General features: G+C 27.6%; 1 protein-coding gene and 1 pseudogene across 2 annotated transcripts; both read right to left on the bottom strand.

Annotated features, from left to right (window-relative positions):
* Positions 1-63: 63 nt before the first annotated feature.
* Positions 64-7,699, bottom strand: LOC145977615 (uncharacterized). The gene is made up of 8 exons (XM_083109699.1): positions 7,559-7,699; positions 5,363-5,837; positions 4,590-4,820; positions 4,157-4,489; positions 3,291-3,442; positions 1,311-1,785; positions 495-725; positions 64-404 (listed from the first exon to the last, which is right to left on the bottom strand). The coding sequence occupies exons 1-8, from the start codon at positions 7,697-7,699 to the stop codon at positions 64-66; spliced, it is 2,379 nt and encodes a 792-aa protein (XP_082965825.1).
* Positions 7,700-8,421: 722 nt separating this feature from the next.
* LOC145977613 (uncharacterized) lies at positions 8,422-18,021 on the bottom strand (annotated as a pseudogene). Its single transcript, XR_014440586.1, has 8 exons — positions 17,881-18,021; positions 14,432-14,900; positions 12,775-13,005; positions 12,402-12,679; positions 11,517-11,718; positions 9,721-10,196; positions 8,855-9,081; positions 8,422-8,762 (listed from the first exon to the last, which is right to left on the bottom strand). The product of XR_014440586.1 is annotated as an uncharacterized LOC145977613 (transcript).
* Positions 18,022-20,829: the final 2,808 nt, after the last annotated feature.

The following is a 20,829-nucleotide window of genomic DNA, read 5'->3' as shown; positions in this document are numbered from 1 at the left end:
CATATTTCGAACTTATCAAATATTTACAGTTTGCAAAGAATTCTATCATTTGCATCTTATATTTCACACTTCGAGCATAATACGAAGTACGGACAAATATGAAAAACTGGTTTTTAAAATGCTCACATAAGTTGACAGATTGACTACGATAAAATTTCCAGCTTGCAATGCGACTGGAGATTTTGTCTGCATAAGAATAAAGATTACACTTTTTACCAATTTTCTAGGAAAATTGTACCAAGCACTTTGATAAATAGAAAGCCCTATTTCTTCCATTTCAGATTTCATGTAATTCCCGATAAAACTATACAATGTTAGTTGTGTCAGGACGCCACTCAGAATAATTAAATTTTTTCCTATCATAACGGTGTCATTGACTTTGAATGCTAAAATAAGCTGAAATCCTGGAAGCAATATTTGTTTGCTAATTGGAAATCTTTTTGTGAATACGTAATTTATATATTTCACTGAACAATAAGTTACATGATATCCACCCACTATACATAATAATATGGTGATAATGAATAATTCTATCAGCAATACGAAACTGATCAGATCGGCAAGTTTCCTGGCCAGCATTATCACATAATGATGTCTTTGAATTAGTTCGTTAAATCGATCATGGATTCGCGGACTTGTGACATCGAAATTGATGAAACGGATCCTCAGAATGTTTGCTTGACCACAAACATGCAATATAATGTTGAGGAACAATGCATCGTTACCTTTGGAAAATACATCGATACACGAAACTGTATTATTTTATTGATATACAAAGTCGTACATATAATTTTATTGCATTTAAATCATTTGTTAAAAAATATGTATTAGAAATTATGGAGGATAATATTGATTTTATATTTAATATATGTATATTTATAAAACATATTATGCATATAATATAAGGCGTACAAGTTTCTTTTAATCAAATAGTGATAAAACATATTTAGACTGTCATATGTAATTACTTTTGTTTACGTCGTTTAATATAAAAAAATTGTATTTTTCAAATCTATTACGTCTGATCAGGATTGACTTTTAATGAATCTCGGTCGATTTCAATGGAACATTTCCGTGAAACTATCAAACTTCCACGCCTTAGCATCATTGCTCATAATTAAAATAAAAAATTATATAATCTTAATAAAAATATGTTAAAATATAATTAAAAATTAATAATATTAAAAATAACATTAAAAAATCTATATATATATGCGAAGTTATATATCTTTTATACTAAAAAGAATTTTTTGTTTTCAAATAATACTTGATAAGATACAAAATACTCATATAAAATAATTAAATTTTACCAAGATTAGTTGTAGCTGCCAACAACATTACAACAGTTTCGACCAGACAGAAAATTGTATACATGTATGATGGAAAATTAAAATATTCCAGAGTGCATCTTGATGGTATAACGTACTCTAGTGTCGTATCTTCGTTTGTTTTGTTAATCCGATTACTTATATCATAATCCAAAATAGGAATTAGCCCATATGTTAGACAACAAATATAAGCAATGGTCAATAAGGAAGAACAAATAGTTCTTCCTATAAAAGCGTGTCTTTTCATAATGTCGCGATCTTTTGTATTGACAATCGTGTGATAATCGTTTAGAGCAGAGTTGTAATTGATAATCAAACTATTTGCATAAATGCGGAACCATGTCGTTTTTAGCGCACCGAGAAATCCGCAACAGATTATCATCAGACAATCTATATTTTGCTCTACGTCAGTACAACCCATATATATCTCCATGAAAGGCAAGATCACAACCAGGCTCTGTTGATACAGTTTCCCATATATAATGTTTCATGCTCAGAAAATATACATTTCACTTCTAACTCAATAATTACTTATTAATAAGTATTTCTATTTAATTGCGAATGCTTCACCTATTTTTTTTATTTTTACGCTACTTTTTTCTTCTACTAGCATTCAATTTATTTAAATATGTTTCTCTCTTTCTCTCTCTTATGTTCTATAAAACATGGTTAATACAAGTGTTTTTTTTTTTAGATACTTTTATAAATATTAATTTACAGATGCATAGTAGTATTTATTTAATCATACATTTGTATGCTTATTATTTATATATTTGTATATTTATAATTTTATATATTTTATAATCTTTATATATTAAAAAGTAGGAGAAAGAAATATATGTATTATTTAAATAATATGCGTATTATTTTAATGTGCGTGTAGTAAAACTTGCATAGATAAAAAATGTCTCTGTGTTAAAATGTAAAACACACAAGACAATATGGTAAATGTAGAAATCCATGAGATAATATGTAAATTAGAACTCTCATACTTTCTTGATCTTAATACATATATAATATATCAAGATCATATGACTTTGTATAATATTTAAAAGGTTTTAGTCGTCACTCGTTTTTTTAAAAAGCTTATTAAGAAGTTTCTAATAATTAAATTGTACGATAGAAACAAAAAAATATTAAATGCAATAAACTGTACTTCTTTGAATTGCATATTAGTTGCATATTTATAAATATCTAAGTAAATACATGAAAGACGAAGAAGTATCATCCATTTGCACCCTCTCTCAAGAAGAACATAATTTTTATTCAGAAGATAGAAATAAATTTGGATTAGATTAGACTATCGTATGTAACACTTATTCTTATCGTATAATTTAATAATTAATAATATTTTAATAAATAATAATGACGATAAAATTTTTTAAATGTTATTTAGGATCATAATCTTGACAAAATCAAAATCATATGTCAAGATTAGTTATGGGAAATAGATCTCTATACTTACACATTTCGAAAATACAAGAGAACTTAATTAATTAATAAAATATTGTTAAAATATTAATTATTGTTAAAATATTATTTAGCGTATATGTAACATTTTATAACGTATTAATTATTTTGTTTCATATATGATTGTTGTGAAGGGATTATGAAATAAGGAGTGCAGTGCTAATATATTTTTCGTAAAGAATCATATTATATCTATGCATGATTAAAAAGACACATATAAATCATAAAATTTAAAACAGAGAACTTTGTTGTTGTTCTTCAATGACTTATAATTGTGCTGAATTATAATTTATCTAATGTGTCATCACAACTGGCAAAAACGTTTCACCCAAAATTGCGTTACCGAAAATTAATAATATAAAATCTTGATATTCTCATCATTACATCGAAGTTTTTTCCAAAACATTGCAATATCAATGTAAAAAATATTCATAGTTACCTTTGAATATTCGCGGATGTGTCAATGATCTTCAGATTCTAAAAGATACTTACCGCACAACAAATGCCTAAAGCACAACGCAGTAGCGAATAAATGTCATAAACTTGAAGTGGCCATACGCCAATAGGCCATGTAATCAATTTGAAAGGAGTAATCGCGTACGCGATATCATCCTTCCATCGTTCTCTTGCCATTGTCGAGATAACTAATGCCAATAACCGATGGTTGCTATATCGATGCAACGCAGGTATTCCGACTCATTTATTATTCAATATGAAAAGTATGCTTATCAGTCTGCCTCTTTTGAAGCATTATGGCTACATTCAAATAACCACGCTCTTATGTAAAATTATCGTCGAGTAATAATTTATATGATACAATTTTCTAAATTGTTACTGTCGAGCAAATATTTCTGTTGAGCGGTATCATGTGCGTTTGGCTTACCTATATACGCGCACATTGTAGTACTTTATTGATATTGGTTTGTTTAACAATAGACATGCGTAATAGTATAGATTCAACATGTTAAAAAGTGAAAATATGAGTAAATATTTTCTTTTCTTTATCCTACAAACTTTTTGTCTCCTTTATCCTACAGACTAATAAAATTAACTGACAAAAAGAATTACGCGACATGGCTAAGTAATTCTGTATTAAGTAGTTTTAAATAATTTTATATTAGAAAGTGTCTGAATATAATAATGTGTATGTGCATTATGTGTATATTATTGATATTATATAAGAAATATTGACTTGACGGAAACAAATTAGTTTGGTAATTTACATTTAACAAACACTTTTTCATGTATTTCTACTTTGAAAGCATTATATCATGTTATTTCGAAATTATCATTTATAATGTATTTACAACTTACTCTCTCAATAAATCTCTTTTATTCTCACTTTACATTTCATACACCGAGCATAATACGCAGCACAGACAAATATGAAAAAGAGGTTTTTAAGATGCTCACATAAGTTGATAGATTGATTACGATAAAATTTCCAGCTTGCAACGCGACTGGAGATTTTGTCTGCATAAGAACAAAGATTACACTTTTTATTAACTTTCTTGGAAAACTGTACCAAACACTTTGATAAATAGAGAGCCCTATCTCTTCCATTTCAGATTTCAGATAATTCCCGATAAAACTATACAATGTTAGTTGTGTCAGGATACCACTTAGTACAATTGAACTTTTTCCTATCATAACAGTATCATTGACTTTCAATGCAAAAATAATCTGAAATCCTGAAAAAAATAATTGTTTACTGAATGTAAATTTTTCTTTATAAATATGTAATTTATATATATTACTGAGCTTATCATATATATGTGTCATAATATTTACCCATTATACATAATAATATACTGATAATAAATAGTTCTATTAGCAATACAAAACTGATCAGATCGGCAAGTTCCCTGGCCAGCATTATCACATAACGATGTCTTTGAATTAGCTCGTTGAATCGATCGTCGATTCGCGGACTTGTGACATCAAATTTGATGAAACGGATCCTCAGAATGTTTACTTGACCACAAACATGCAATGTAATGTTGAGGAACAATGCGTCGTTACCTATAAAAAATGCATCGATGCATAAAACTGTCTTATTGTATTGATATTCAAAATCATACTTATAATTCTATGACATTTAAACAATTTTTTTTTGTTAAATAAAAAATATATATTACATAGTATATAAAATATTATTTTTAATACATATTAATAAAACATGCATTACGTAAGGCGTAAATTTTTTAAATCAAGTAATAATGAAATATATTGAGACATCATGTGTAATTATTTTTGTTTAAAAAAAAAATTTTATTCATCAAATCTAAAACGTCTGCTCAGAACTGATTTTTAAAGCATCTCGGATCATCTCAATGAAACGAATAGTTTCTCAGCAAATTATGCAAACTTCCACGCTTTATCATTATTATCCATAATCAATAAAATGGTGCACAATATTAATAAAATTAATAATAATTATTAAAAATAATATTAATAAAAATTATTATACATGTAAAATAATATCCTTTTCACTAAAAAAATTTTTGTGGCTAAATAATACTCAATAAGACACAAAATATTCATAAAAAATAGTGAACTATTACCAAGATTAGCTGTAGTCGCTAGCATTAGTACAATAGTTTCGACCAGACAGGAGATTTTATACATGCTTATTGGAAAATTAAAATATTCCAGGGCGCATCTTGATGGCATAGCGTACTCTAGTATCATATCTCCGTTTGTTATATTAATTCGATTTCCTTTGACATAATTTAAAAAAGGAATTATTGAATATGTTAGACTACTAAAGTAAGCAATAGCTAATAAGGAAAAGCAAAGAATCCTTCCTATAAAAGCATGTCTTCTCATAATATCGCGCTCCTTTGCGTTCTCAATCGTCAGATAATCGTTCAGAGCAGAATCGTAATTGATAATTAAACTATTTGCATAAATACGGAACCATGTCGTCTTCAGCACACCGAGAATTCCGCAACAGATTAACATTAGACAGTCTATGTTCTGCCCTACGTCAGTACAGCCCATGTATAGCTCCATAGAAGGTAAGATCGCAACTAGGCTCTGTTGATATATTTCCTCATATATAATGTTTCGTGCTCAATAAAAATATATATTTCACTCCTAACTCACAATGAATTTTTACTAATAAATATTTCTATTTAATTGCAAATGCTTCACATATTTTCTAACTTTTACGCTTCTTCTCTCTCCTACTAGCATTCAATTTATTTCAATATATCTCTCTCCCTTCTATTCTATAAAATATAATACAATAAAAGTGTTTTTTAAACTAATTTATAGATGCAAAAATTACTGTTCATATAAATATATTTTTGTATATTTGCTACATATATATGTTTGTGTATTTAATTTTATATAATCCTTATATATATATATATATATATATATATATATATATATATAAGGATATATATATATAATATAAGGTAAATATATGTATTATTTAAATAATATACGTGTATAATAAAATAATTTGTATAGATAGGAAAATATATCTGCGTCAAAAATGAAAAATGTGAAACACACAAGATATAGATACAGAGACCCACTTCCAGTGACCTTGACCTTAATATGTATGTTCTTAAGGTCATGACCTTATATAATATTTAAAAATTTCAGCTATCATTCGTTTATTAAGGAGTTATTAACAATTAATTAAATTGTACAATAGGAACAAAATTAAAATACAATAAGCTGAACTTCTCTATAAATTTTATATTAATCTCTATAATTTTATATTAATTATAAATATTTATAATTATTTAATTAAGTAAATACATGGGCGAAGGGGTATCGTTTATTTGCTTATACATTCTCTCAAAAAAATCTAATTCAAAAAATAAAAATAAGTGGGTTAAATAAGGATTTCTTGGAATAGCAATGCAGAGTGAGAGTTCCTTTTCCGCCTTAAGGGTCGTCTACAATGGCCGTAGCATAAGGTTGTAAGGCCGTAGTCGTAAGAAATTGACCAATCACAGTTGATTATTCTCCTGAACTTCAACTGGGATTGGTCAATTTCTTACGACTACGGCCTTACAACCTTATGCTACGGCCAATGTAGACGACCCTTTCAGCACTTATTTAAATACGTAAATTCAATTAGTATAAAACTCATGCTGGAAAAAGTTTAAACTATTTAATATTTATTTTTATTGTATAATTAGTTATTAATAACATTTTAATAAATAATAACGACAATTAAAATCTTTTCAATGTTATTCTGGGTCATGATTTTGACAAGATCAAAATTATACATGTCAAGATCAAAGTTAACGGGAATAGATATCTCTATACTTACACATTTAACGAAATTACAACAAAATGTAATATTATTTAAAATTTACGTGATATTTTGTAACATATTTATTTACTTATTTTGTTTCACATACGATTATTATGATGGAATTATGAAATAAGCAATGTATATTTCTCTAAAAACGTCATATTATTTCTACTCATGATTAAAAAGAGACATGTATAAATCATAAAATTTAAAACAGAGAACTTTGTTATTGTTAGAATTTTTCAATGACTTACAATTGTGTCGATTTACAATTCGTCTAAAGTATTATTAAAGCTGGCAAAAACGTATTACCAAAAACTAATAATATAAAATCTTGATATTCTTATCGTTAGATATATGTATATATGTCGAAGTTTTCTTCAAAGTGTTGCAATATCACGTAAAAAATATTCTCCGTTGTCTTCGAACATCCGCGAATGTATCAATGCGAATCTTCAAATTCCAAAAAAATACTTACCGCACAACAAATGCCTAAGACACAACGTAAGAGCGAATAAATGTTATAAACTTGAAGTGGCCATACGCCGATAGGCCATGTAATTAATTTGAAAGGGGTGATTGCGTATGCGATATCATCCTTCCATCGTTCTCTCGTCATTGTCGAGGTAATGACTCTAACTGATGCAAATAACCAATGATCTGCTCGCTATATCGGTGCAACGTTTTGGTATTCCAACTCATTTATTATTCAATGCGAAAAGTATGCCTATCAGTCTGCTTCTTTTGAAGCATTATGGCTAAATTCAAATAACCAGTTCTTATATAAAATTATTGTCGAGTAATAATTTATATGATACAATTTTCTAAATTCTTATCGTCGAACAAATATTTCTTTTGTTGAGCGGGATCATGTGTGTTTGGCTTACCTATACGCGCACATTGTAGTATTATACTTTATTGATATTGGTTTGTTTAATAATAGATATACGTAGTAGTATAGATTCAACATGTTAAAAAGTGAAAATATGAGTAAATATTTTCTTTTCTTTATTCTACAAATTTTTTGTTTCCTTTATCCTAATAAAATTAATTGACAAAGCATTACGCGACACGGCTAAGTAATTCTATATTAAATAATCCTAAGCAATTCTATATTAGAAAATGTCTAAATATAATAATGCATTAATATTATTATCAAGTGTGTTTATATTTTATTGATATTACACAGGAAATATTGACTTGGCGCAAATTAGTTTGGATGATAATTTACATTTAATATACACTTTTTCATGTATTTCTACTTTAAAAGCATTATATGTTATTTCGAAATTATCATATATTTACAATTTGCACAGATCTTTTTTATTCGCACTTTACATTTCACACTCCAAGCATAATGCGAAGTACAGACAAATATGAAAAAGAGGTTTTTAAGATGCTCACATAAGTTGACAGATTGACTACGATGAAATTTCCAGCTTGCAACGCGACTGGAGATTTTGTCTGCATAAGAATAAAGATTACACTTTTTATTAATTTTCTAGGAAAACCGTACCAAGCACTTTGATAAATAGAGAGCCCTATCTCTTCCATTTCAGATTTCAGATAATTCCCGATAAAACTGTACAATGTTAATTGTGTCAAAATGCCACTTAGTACAATTGAACTTTTTCCTATCATAACAGTATCATTGACTTTCAATGCAAAAATAAGCTGAAATCCTGAAAAGAATATTTGCTGATTGGAAATTTTTTCTTATGAATATGTATCTTACATATTTATTTTTCTAAACAATAAATTACATGATATTCACCTACTATACATAATAATATGCTGATAATGAATAATTCTATCAGCAATACGAAACTCATCAGATCGGCAAGCTTCCTGACCAACATTATCACATAACGATGTCTTTGAATTAGCTTGTTGAATCGATCGTAGATTCGCGGACTCGTGACATCAAAATTGATGAAACGGATCTTCAGAATGTTTGCTTGACCACACATATGCAATATAATGTTGAGGAACAATGCGTCACATTACCTATGGAAAATAAATTGATGCACATAACCGTATTATTTCATTGATATATAAAGCCTTATAATTGTGATTATAATTGTATTGTATTTAAATTATTTTTTTTTGTTGAAAATGTGTATAATAAATTATGGGATAATATTGTGGGGTTAAATTATGGGATAATATTGTTCCCATATTTTGTATATACATTTTCATAAAATATGTTATGCAACATATTAATAACATATCATATAAGGCGTACAAGTTTTTTATTAATCAAGTAGTAGTGAAACATATCTAGACTATTATATATGATTATTTTTATTTACGTCGTTTAATATATAAAAGAAATCTATTCATCAAATTTAATGCATCTAAAACTAATACATTTGATCAAGACTAGTTTTTAATCCAATCAATCTCAATGATACAGTTTCCTGTGAAACCATGCAAACTTCCACGCCTTAGTATTATTGATTATAATCAACAAAAAAGAGCATGATATTAATAAAAATAATTATATTAAAATATATTGAAATATTATTAAAAATAGTGCTAATAAAAATCTATATGTTTTTGAAATTATATTCTTTTTACTAAAAAAATTTCGAATAATACTCGATAAAATACAAAGTATTCATATAAAATAGTTAAATTTTACCAAGATTAGCTGTAGCCGCTAACAGCATTACAACAGTTTCGACCAGACAGAAAATTTTATACATGCTTGTTGGAAAATGAAAATATTCCAGAGCATATCTTGATGGTATCGCGTACTCCAGTGTCATATCTTCATTTGTTATGTTAATCTGATTATTTATGTGATCCAAAATAGGAACTATGCCATATATTAGACAACTAAGGTAAACAAGAGTCAATAAAGAAGAGCAAAGAATCCTTCCTACAAAAGCATGCTTTCGCATAATGAGGCGCTCTTTTGTGTTGTCAATCGTAAGATAATCGTTTAGAGCAGAGTCGTAATTGATAATTAAACTATTTGCATAAATGCGGAACCATATCGTCTTCAGCACACCGAGAATTCCGCAACAGATTAACAGCAGACAGTCAATGTTCCGGTCTACATTAGTACAGCCCATGTATATCTCCATAGATGGCAAGATCACAATTAGACTCTGTTGATATATTTCCTTATATATAATGTTTCGTGCTCAATAAAAATATATTTCACTCCTAACTCAGTGAATTTTTACTAATAAATATTTCTATTTAATTGCTTCACCCATGTTTTACTTTCACGCTACTTTTCTCTCTCTAGCATTCAATTTATTTCAATATGTTTCTCTTTTTTTTACTCTATAAAACATGATATAAAGTGTTTTTTAGATAATTTATAATAAATTCTAAATTATAGATACATAGCATTATTTATTTAATCATACATTTGTACGTTTATTGTTTATATATTTGTATATTTAATTTTATATAATCCTTATATATTAAAAAAAAAAATAAGACCAAAAAAATATATATATATTATTTAAGTAATATATACATGTGTAAAATAAAACTTAAATACATAGATACATAAATAGATAATGTCTCTATGTCAAAATGTAAAACGCACAAAATAGTATGGTAAATGTGAAAATCCATGAGATTATATGTAAATGTAAAAGCTCTCACTTTCCCAATGATTTTGACCTTAATATGTTGTCAAGATCATGATTTTGTATAATATTTAAAAAGTTTTAGCCGCGTCACTCGTTTATTAAAAAGCTTATTAAGAAGTTATTAACACTTAAATTATACGGTAAGAACCAAAAGGTATTAAATGCAATAAGCTGTACTTTTTTGAATTTTATATTACTTGCATGTTTATAAATATTTAAATAAATATATGAGAGATGAAGGAATACCGTTCATTCTCTCGCTGGAAAAATCTAATTTTTATTCAAAAAATAAAAATAAGTGCGTTAGATTAAGATTTCTTAGAATGAAAATGCAGAGGGAAAAGCGGAGCTTCTCTGCCTATCTTAACAATTTATTTATATATTTTGAAATATTCAATTAATATAAAAACTCATGCTTGAAGAAGTTTAGATTATCACATGTATAATTTATCTAATATCATTATAACTGGCAAAAACGTTTTACCAAAAATTGTGTTACCGAAAATTAATAATATAAAATCTTGATACCCTCATCGTTTACATATTACTTAAATAATAAACGTGTGTAATAAAACTTGCATAAATAGAAAAAGTCTCTGTGTCAAAATGTAAAATACAAGATAATAGATAGAAAAGATAGAAATCTGATATAATATGTAAATATAAAAACTCACTCTCCCGATGACCTTGACTTTAAAATGTAACATGTATATCGAAGTTTCTTCAGTATGTTGCAATATCAATGTAAAAAATATTTATCGTTGTTTTTGAACATTCGCAAATATATCAATGATGAATTTTCAAATTCTAAAAGATACTTACCGCACAACAAATGCCTAAGGCACAACGCAACAGCGAATAAATGTCGTAAATTTGAAGTGGCCATACGACCAATAGGCCATGTGATCAATTTGAAAGGGGTGATCGCGTATGCGACATCATCCTCCCATCGTTCTCTTGCCATTGTCGAGATAACTGATGCCAATAACTGATGACTCGATCGTTATATTGATGCAACACATACCTACTTATTTATTATTCAATGTAAAAAGTATACATGCTTATCAATATACCTCTTTTGAAGCATTATGGCTAAATTCAAATAACCACGCTCTTATGTAAAATTATCGTCGAGTAAAAATTTATATTATACAATTTTTCTAAATTGTTATCGTCGAGCAATTTTTTTTTGTTAAGCGGGATCATGTGCGTTTCGCTTACCTGTATACGCACACATTATAATACTTTATCTCGATGTTGGTTTGTTTAACATAGTATAGATTCAATACGTTGAAAAGTGAAAATATGAGCAAGTAACCTGCTTTACTCTAGAAACTAACAAAATTAACTGACGAAGAATTACGCGACACGGCTAAGTAAGTAATTTTATACTAACAATAAGTAGTCCTCAATATAATTCTAAGTTAAAAGATGTCTAAATAATAATGCATTAGTAATAATGTCAAGTATGTGTATATTATTGATATTACACAGGAAATATTGGTTTGGCACAAACAAATTAATTTGAATAGTAATTTATATTTAACAAATACTTCTTCATGTATTTCTACTTTGAAAGCATTATATCATGTTATTTCGAAATTAGCATATTTGCACAGATCTCTTTTATTCGCATTTTGCATTTCACACTCCGAGCATAATACGAAGTACAGACAAATATGAAAAAGAGGTTTTCAAAATGCTTACATAAGTTGACAGATTGATTACGATGAAACTTCCAGCCTGTAATGCGACTGGAGATTTTGTCTGCATAAGAATAAATACTACGTTTCTTGTTATTTTCTTGGGAAAATTGTACCAAGTACTTTGATAAAGAGAAAGCCCTATCTCTTCCATTTCAGATTTCAGATAATTCCCGATAAAACTATACAATGTTAGTTGTGTCATAATACCACTCAGTAACAAGCAACTTTTTCCCACTATAGCAGTGTTATTGAATTTTAACGCTAAAATAAGCTGAAACCCTGAAAAGGATATCTGTCTATTGATCGGAAATCTTTCTTTATAAATATCTAACTTATATATATTGCTAAGAAATTAGATGTATTATAATATTCACCCATTATACATAATAATATGCTGATAATGAATAGTTCTATTAGCAATACAAAATTGATGAGATCGGCAAGTTCCCTGGCCATCATTATCACATAACGATGTCTTTGAATTAGCTCGTTGAATCGATCACAGATTCGCGGACTTGTGACATCAAATTTGATGAAACGGATCCTCAGAATGTTTACTTGACCACAAACATGCAATGTAATGTTGAGGAACAATGCATCGTTACCTATAGAAAATGCATCGATGCATAAAACTGTCTTATTGTATTGATATACAAAATCATACTTATAATTCTATGACATTTAAACAATTTTTTTTGTTAAATAAATATATATTACATAATATATAAAATATTATTTTTATTACATATTAAAACATGCATTATGTAAGGCGTAAATTTTTTAAATCAAGTAATAATGAAATACATTGAGACATCACGTGTAATTATTTTTGTTTAATAAAAAAAATTTTATTCATCAAATCTAAAACGTCTGCTCAGAACTGGTTTTTAAAGCATCTTGGACTATCTCAATGAAACGAACAGTTTCCCACCAAATCATGCAAACTTCTACGCCTTATCATTATCCCATATAGGGTTTTGCTAACGGTCCTATTCTGGCTCAAAACTGGTTGCCAAGTCACCAATATTGGCGCGATAATGGCGCCTATGACTGGCCCAGCAATAGAACTTCTCTGGAATGATAACTTCGGTCCAACAATAGGTGACAATGTACGGCCAAACATGGTAACCAATGATGGGCCATTAATAGTCAATATATCTTGCCAATATTTAGCAATTAATGGCTAATCTATTATGCCAATACTTGGCTAATAATAGCGTTCTTACGATGCTCGACTTAGCCAAATTATTTTTTTTTATTGCTTTATCGCGTTAATACATTTTTACAAATATACATTTATCAAAATATATTTTACTAGAAATTTTTTCCCTTTTTATTAAGAATACTTATATATAATTATTATATGTTAATGTATTTTTAATAAAAATTCGAAAAATATCCAATAAATTATTTTATAAATATATATTTATAATAATTTATTTCTGCAACAAAGCAATAAAAAACGTTTACTCGGACTCGAGCGATTGCTGCAAAATTGCTGCGAAAAAAAAGATATGCTGTGCGACAGCGAATTTAGAGCGGTTATGGACTGCGCAGAGGATTTCTTTCGTTGGCTATTTTAAACCCGCCAGGTTCCTAGAATTTTCTGGCAAATTTGAAAATGCCAGGCATGGGCGAATACAGTAAGCCAAGTATTGGCCAATCATTGGTCACCGTATATCGAGCCAAGCATTGGCGTTATAACAAAGTGTAGCGTTTTCTTATGTAAATGGCACCCAATTATTCTCCAAGCATGAGCCAACATAGAATGCCAAGTATCGACTAATCATCGGTTACCATATATCGGGCCAAGCATTGGCCCTGTTGTCAAGTCTGGTTATTCCTATATGGGATTATCCATAATCAATAAAATAGTGCACAATATTAATAAAACTAATAATAATTATTAAAAATAATACTAATAAAAATCATTATACATGTAAAATAATATCCTTTTCATTAAAAAATTTTTTGTGGCTAAATAATACTCAATAAGACACAAAATATTTGTAAAAAATAATGAACTATTACCAAGATTAGCTGTAGTCGCTAGTATTAGTACAATAGTTTCGATCACAGAGAAAATTATATATATGTATGTTGGTAAATTAAGAGATTCCAGATCGCGATATGGCCTATTGTACTCCATTATATCTTCGTTTGTTATATTAATCTGATTTCCTTTGTCACAATTCAAAGAAGGAATTAATGAATATGTTAAACTACTACAGTAAGCAATGGTCAATAAAGAAAAGCAAAGAATCCTTCCTATAAAAGCATGTTTTTTCATGATATCGTGCTCTTTTATGTTGTTAATCGTTTGATAATCGTTTATGGCAGAATTAAAATTGATAATTAAATTATTTGCATTAATGCGGAACCATGTCGTCTTCAGCACACCGAGAATTCCGCAACAGATTAACAGCAGACAGTCTATGTTCCGTTCTACATCATTACAGCCCATATACATCTCCAGAGATGGCAAAATCACAAGTAGACTCTGTTGATATATTTCCTTATATATAATGTTTCCTCCTTAGTAAAAATATATGTTTCATTCCTAACTCAGTGAATTTTTACTAATAAATATTTCTATTTAATTGCGAGTGCTTCACCCACTTTTTACTTTCACACTATTTCTCTCTTCCACTTGTATTCAATTTATTTTAATATGTCTCTCTTTTTTACTTTATAAAACATGGTATAATACAAGTGTTTTTTTTGAGATAATTTAATAAATTCTAATTAGATGCATAGTATCATTCATTTAATAATACATTTGTATGTTTATTATTTATATGTTTAATTTTATATTTTATAATCCTTATATATTAAAAAGTAAAGCAAAAATATACATATTATTTAAATAATAAACATGTGTAATAAAACTTGTATAAATAGAAAAAGTCTCTGTGTCAAAATGTAAAATACGCAATGTAATATGGTTAAGATAGAAATCCACGAGATAAAATATGTAAATTAAGAACTCACTCTTCCAATAACCTTGATCTTAATATGTAATATGTTGTCAAGATCATGATTTTGTATAATATTTAAAAGGTTTTAGCCGTCAATTGTTTATTACAAAGTTTATTAAGAAATTATTAACAATTAAATTGTATGATAAGAACAAAAACGTTTTAAATGCAATAGCTGTACTTCTTCGAATTTTATATTAATTGCATGATTATAAATATTTAAGTAATTATATAATAAAGGAATATTGTCCATTTACCTGCATCTTCTCCTAAGAAAAACCTAATTCTTAAAAATAGAAATAAGTTTGATAAGTTAGATTAGAATTTCTTGGAATGGAATGCAGAGGGAGAGGAGAAACTTTTTCCTGTTTTAAGCATTCATATTCTATTATATTTAAATATTATATTTAAATATTTAATTAATAAAAACTCATGTTGGAAGAAGTTTAAACTATTATATATAATACTTGTTCTTATCGTATAATTTAATTGTTAACAATATTTTAATAAATAATAATAATGACTAAAAAATCTTTTGATTATTTGTGATCATTTATGACAAAATCAAATATGTCAAGATCAAAGTTATATGGGAATAGATCTCTATATTTACACACATTTATCGAAAATACAACAAAATTAAGCGACGCAACGGTAGCGTCCCGACGCCAAGCACATAAAAAACAGGATCCGTACATTCAGAATCACTATTCTCGATGTGATGCTACCAAGTAGCTTATCCGGAATTTTACGTCAAGTAAACTTTCGGTTAAAATATTTAATAAACTAAAGCCATAATAAAAAATCTAACGGCACTTTTATGATATAATATGAATATAAGCTTTCAATTGGGACCAGTTTGAATAAAATCGGTGCAGTCAATCCTGAGAAATGACGATCGAATATCAGAATTGTGACATTTTTTGTTTTTCTCTTCTTTTTCTAAATTCAGACTCACGTACATATTCTCGCACGCACACACGCAAAGTAAATTTGTTCCTCAAGCGGCGTTCACACCGTGCGATTATTGTTCCGGTGTGGAAAATGCTTTAAGAGACAAAATCATATATATGTATGTGCATACGTGTGATATGTGTATGTATATGTGTAGATTTTTGAAAATTGTTTTGAACACTCCTTCAGGGTGAAATTTAATATCTTAGAAACGGTAAAGCCATAAAAATATGAAACTTGTGTTGTTAAATCAAATTTTTAAGAAATTAATTTGTCGTATAGTAACAATTTTCTTCAAAAATCATCCCTTATAAAAGCAATTTTTGAAAAATCCCAACCATCCCTTGAGGGTGAAAATAATATCTCGAAAATGATGCGTCACAGAAATATGAGACTTACGCCGTTAGTTAAAGTTTCTACAAAGATTAATTTGTCCTATAATAACAATTTTCAAAATCCACCTCTTTGGAGTGAAATCTAATACCTTAGAAACGATGTATTACATAAATATAAAACTTGTGACCGTTAAATAAGACTTGTAGAAAGAGTAACCGGTACATAAAAAATATTTCACATTGTATGCAACGAAACGTTTAATAAAAAAATACCCCTAAAAATAATTTACAAATATTTTCTCTCAAGGAATAATTTTCCTAAAAAAAATAAAACTTCAAAAAATAATTTTCAAAATAATTTTAAAAAGTACTAAAAAATAAAATATCAAAACTAAATATGAAATCAATAATTACAACTAGCCAAGTACTTAGAAGCAATTCATGAGCAATTTGTAAATTTGAAATAATATTTGCCATAATATCAATATCATTAATATCAAATTACATTGTAGAAATATTATACATAGATTCTCCCTAAGAAATTTAAAAAAACGCATTTTATTCAGAGAAACTTGATTTTTAAAATATTTAGAATTGACATTAAATAAGAATTAAGATTCCTTTAATTCTTAAAACATTTTTTATATAATTGAAAAGAAAAATGTTTTACGCAAGTTTTAAATCAGTCTTCAAATCGAAGTAAGTTATGAAAACTTGGCGTACCCGACTCGTAATCAAACACAGACTAAACATTTAATTACATAATATCTAAGAGTTTATATGTGACTTTTTGTAAGATATAATTTATTTTGTTTCACATACGATCGTTATGATGAAATTATGAAATAAATAATATAGTGCATAATATTTCTCATAAAATGTCATATTATTTCTACACATGATTAAGAGAAAAGACATATATAAATTATAAAATTTAAAACAGAGAACTTTGTTATTGTTAAAATTTTTCAGTGACATAATCGTGCTGATTTACAATTCATCTAAAGTGTTATTAAAAAACGCTGGCAAAAACGCTGTACCAAAAATTGCGTTACCAAAATTAATAATGTAAAATTTTAACATTAGCTCTCGTTACATCAAGAGTGTTGTTTCTCTAGAGTGTTGCAACATCACAATGAAAAATATTCGTCGCGCGTTGTCTTTGAACATTCGCAAATATATCAATGATCTTCAAATTCTAAAAGATACTTACCGCACAACAAATGCCTAAGACACAACGCAATAGCGAAAAAATGTTATAAACTTGAAGTGGCCATACGCCAATAGGCCATGCAATGAATTTGAAAGGAGTGATCGCGTATGCGACATCATCCTTCCATCGTTCTCTTGCCATTGTCGATATATTGAGCCTAACTGATGCCAATAACCGATGATCCGCTCTCTATATCGACACAATGCAGGTATTCCAACTTATTTTTTATTCAGCATGAAAAGTATACAGTTTATGCTTATATCAGTCTGCCAATAATTATGATGTCGATGGCTTGGTCGTATCAATGCAACGTAGGTATTCTAACTTATTTATTATTCAAACGCGAAAATACATGCTTATCAGTCTACCTCTTTTGAGGCATTATGGCTAATTTCAAAAAACCACGCTCTTATGTAAAATTATCGTCGAGTAAAAATTCATATGATACAATTTCTAAATTGTTATTGTTGAGCAAATATCTCTTTCTTTCGTTTCAAGCGAGATCATGTGCGTTTCGCTTATCTGTACATAAGAAAACATACAGTTGTTTTTAAGAAAAAATATGGAATTGTTAATTGCAAATTACATATTTTTTCTTCGAAACAACTATGTGTTTTCTTTACACCAATTGATTCCTCTCATTATTTTGTACATAAAACTATTAAGGTAAGGTAATCGAAAAATGAATATTTTACAAGATATTTTACGGTTTATGTAAAATTAAGAAATTATTTCAAGCCTCATAACTCAAAAAGTACTTAACGAAAATGTACTTAATTATAGTGTTTTGGAAAGCTCTCGAGATGAGCTACAAGAATGTACAAAAATATATAGGGTATTCCATTTAAAAAAATTGAAGTGACCTTCACGTGACCTTCAAATGACTCTTCAAGGTCAAACCAATGATACCATCTTATGGCCCCCTCGAAACCATACAACTTTTGTCTAAAACATTTTTCTCTATCTTGCTTATTTTTCGAGTTATTTGGCTGCCTAAGTTAAAATGGGTCACCCTGTATATATTTATATATACAGGGTTTGCCAAAAGTGTGGAAACCCCTTAATATTTCGAAAAATACGCATTTTTTAAAAAAAATGTTTCATACAAAAGTTATAGGGTTTTATGTGGCGCATTACACAGCAACATTATTATGACCTCGAATAGCGTTGTCAAGGTTATGTAAAGGTCACCTCCAACTTTTTAAATGGGACACCCTATATGCTTTTGCATATTCTTGTAGCTTATCTCGAGAGCTTTCCAAAACACTATAATTAAGTTAGTTTTCATTAAGTACTTTCCGAGTTATGAGACTTGAAATCATTTCTTAATTTTACATAAACCATAAAATATCTAGTAAAATATTCATTTTTCGATTATCTTACCTTAATACTTTTATGTACAAAATAATGAGAGGAATCAATTGGTGTAAAGAAAAAACAGTTGTTTTGAAGAAAAAATATGTAATTTGCAATTAACAATTACATATTTTTTTTTAAAAACAACTGTTTTTTCTTTACACCAATTGATTCCTCTCATTATTTTGTACATAAAAGTATTAAGGTAAGATAATCGAAAAATAAATATTTTACTAGATATTTTATGGTTTATATAAAATTAAGAAATTATTTCAAGCCTCATAACTCGGAAAGTACTTAATGAAAACTAACTTAATTATAGTGTTTTGGAAAGCTCTCGAGATGAGCTACAAGAATATGTAAAAGCATATAGAGTGTCCCATTTAAAAAGTTGGAGGTGACCTTCACATAACCTTGACAACGCTATTCGAGGTCATAATAATGTTGCTGTGTAATGCGCCATATAAAACCCTATAACTTTTGTATGAAACATTTTTTTTTTAAATGCGTATTTTTCGAAATATTAAGGGGTTTCCACACTTTTGGTAAACCCTGTATATAAAATATTCAATTCTAATAAATTGAGAAATTTGTTTAATAACATATTATAACATTTAATTATAATATTTAATAATAAATATTAACATATATTATATATATATATATATATATATATATATATATATATATAAAATACATATTATATAATTAATAAATATATAATAAATATAATAAATATATGTTAATATATATTATATAATATATATATTATATATATTATATAATATATATTAACATATATTAATAATGTAAATTTAATAAATAAATTTGAACAAATATTGTAAAAAATATAATAAACAAATATAATAAAATATATTTATAATGACAAATATTTTTGATCTTTAAATGTAATAAATTATAATAAATGTTCAATATAACCATCATCTTCTTCTGAACATAAAGCAATTCTACGCATGAAATTTTCTTTCACGCGACTTATCATGAGAGAAGTGATCTCCGCACACGCGTTATGAATTCTATTTTTAACAATTTCTACATTTTCCGGCAGGGTATGATATATTTTATTTTTTAAGATGTTCCACATAAGAAAGTCCATAGGCGTAAGATCCATGGGCAGAGATCACTCTTCTGATAAAACAAGTGAGAGACATTTTCAGCAGGATTGCTCTATGTTTAGAAGAAAATAGTAGAAAATAGTGATTAAATCGAGTTTTTATAATTTATTATATTTAAAAATCAAATATATTTTTCATTATAAGTATTTTTCATTATATTTGTCCAAATTTGTTTATTAAATTTTATTTATGTTATTTTAATTATTATTATTTTATCTATTATTAGATAAATATTTTATTTATATTATTAAATTTCACAACTGTTCATTATAATAGAGTGATAAAAACAGATTCCTTTTTCCTTATTCTCATTTTGTTCTTATTCTGCGAGCCCAGTAAAGCATGCCCCTGAGTGGGCAGATAGGCAAACCGACTTAATGATGTGTATGTTGCGGAAACACCCTGTACGTCCCTATCTTTTCTGGAGGCTTTCCACGGCTCTAATTTGCAATTAACA

The sequence above is a fragment of the Camponotus vicinus genome, unplaced genomic scaffold (genome assembly GCF_025532165.1).
Source record: "Camponotus vicinus isolate PSW18456_S1 unplaced genomic scaffold, iyCamVici1.0 SCAF_1, whole genome shotgun sequence".
In the NCBI taxonomy this organism is placed as follows: domain Eukaryota; kingdom Metazoa; phylum Arthropoda; class Insecta; order Hymenoptera; family Formicidae; genus Camponotus; species Camponotus vicinus.
Note: the sequence above shows the minus strand (reverse complement) of the source record. Positions and strands in the feature narration are given on the sequence as shown.

Excerpts from the sequence above, each read along its gene's own strand:
- LOC145977615 (XM_083109699.1), bottom strand. The coding sequence starts at position 7,699 with ATGACGAGAGAACGATGGAAGGATGATATCGCATACGCAATCACCCCT. Across the intron at positions 5,838-7,558 it reads TCTTAGGCATTTGTTGTGCG|AGCCTAGTTGCGATCTTACC; the intron begins GTAAGTATTTTT and ends ATATATCAACAG. Across the intron at positions 4,821-5,362 it reads AGCGACTACAGCTAATCTTG|GTAACGACGCATTGTTCCTC; the intron begins GTAATAGTTCAC and ends CATTTTTTATAG.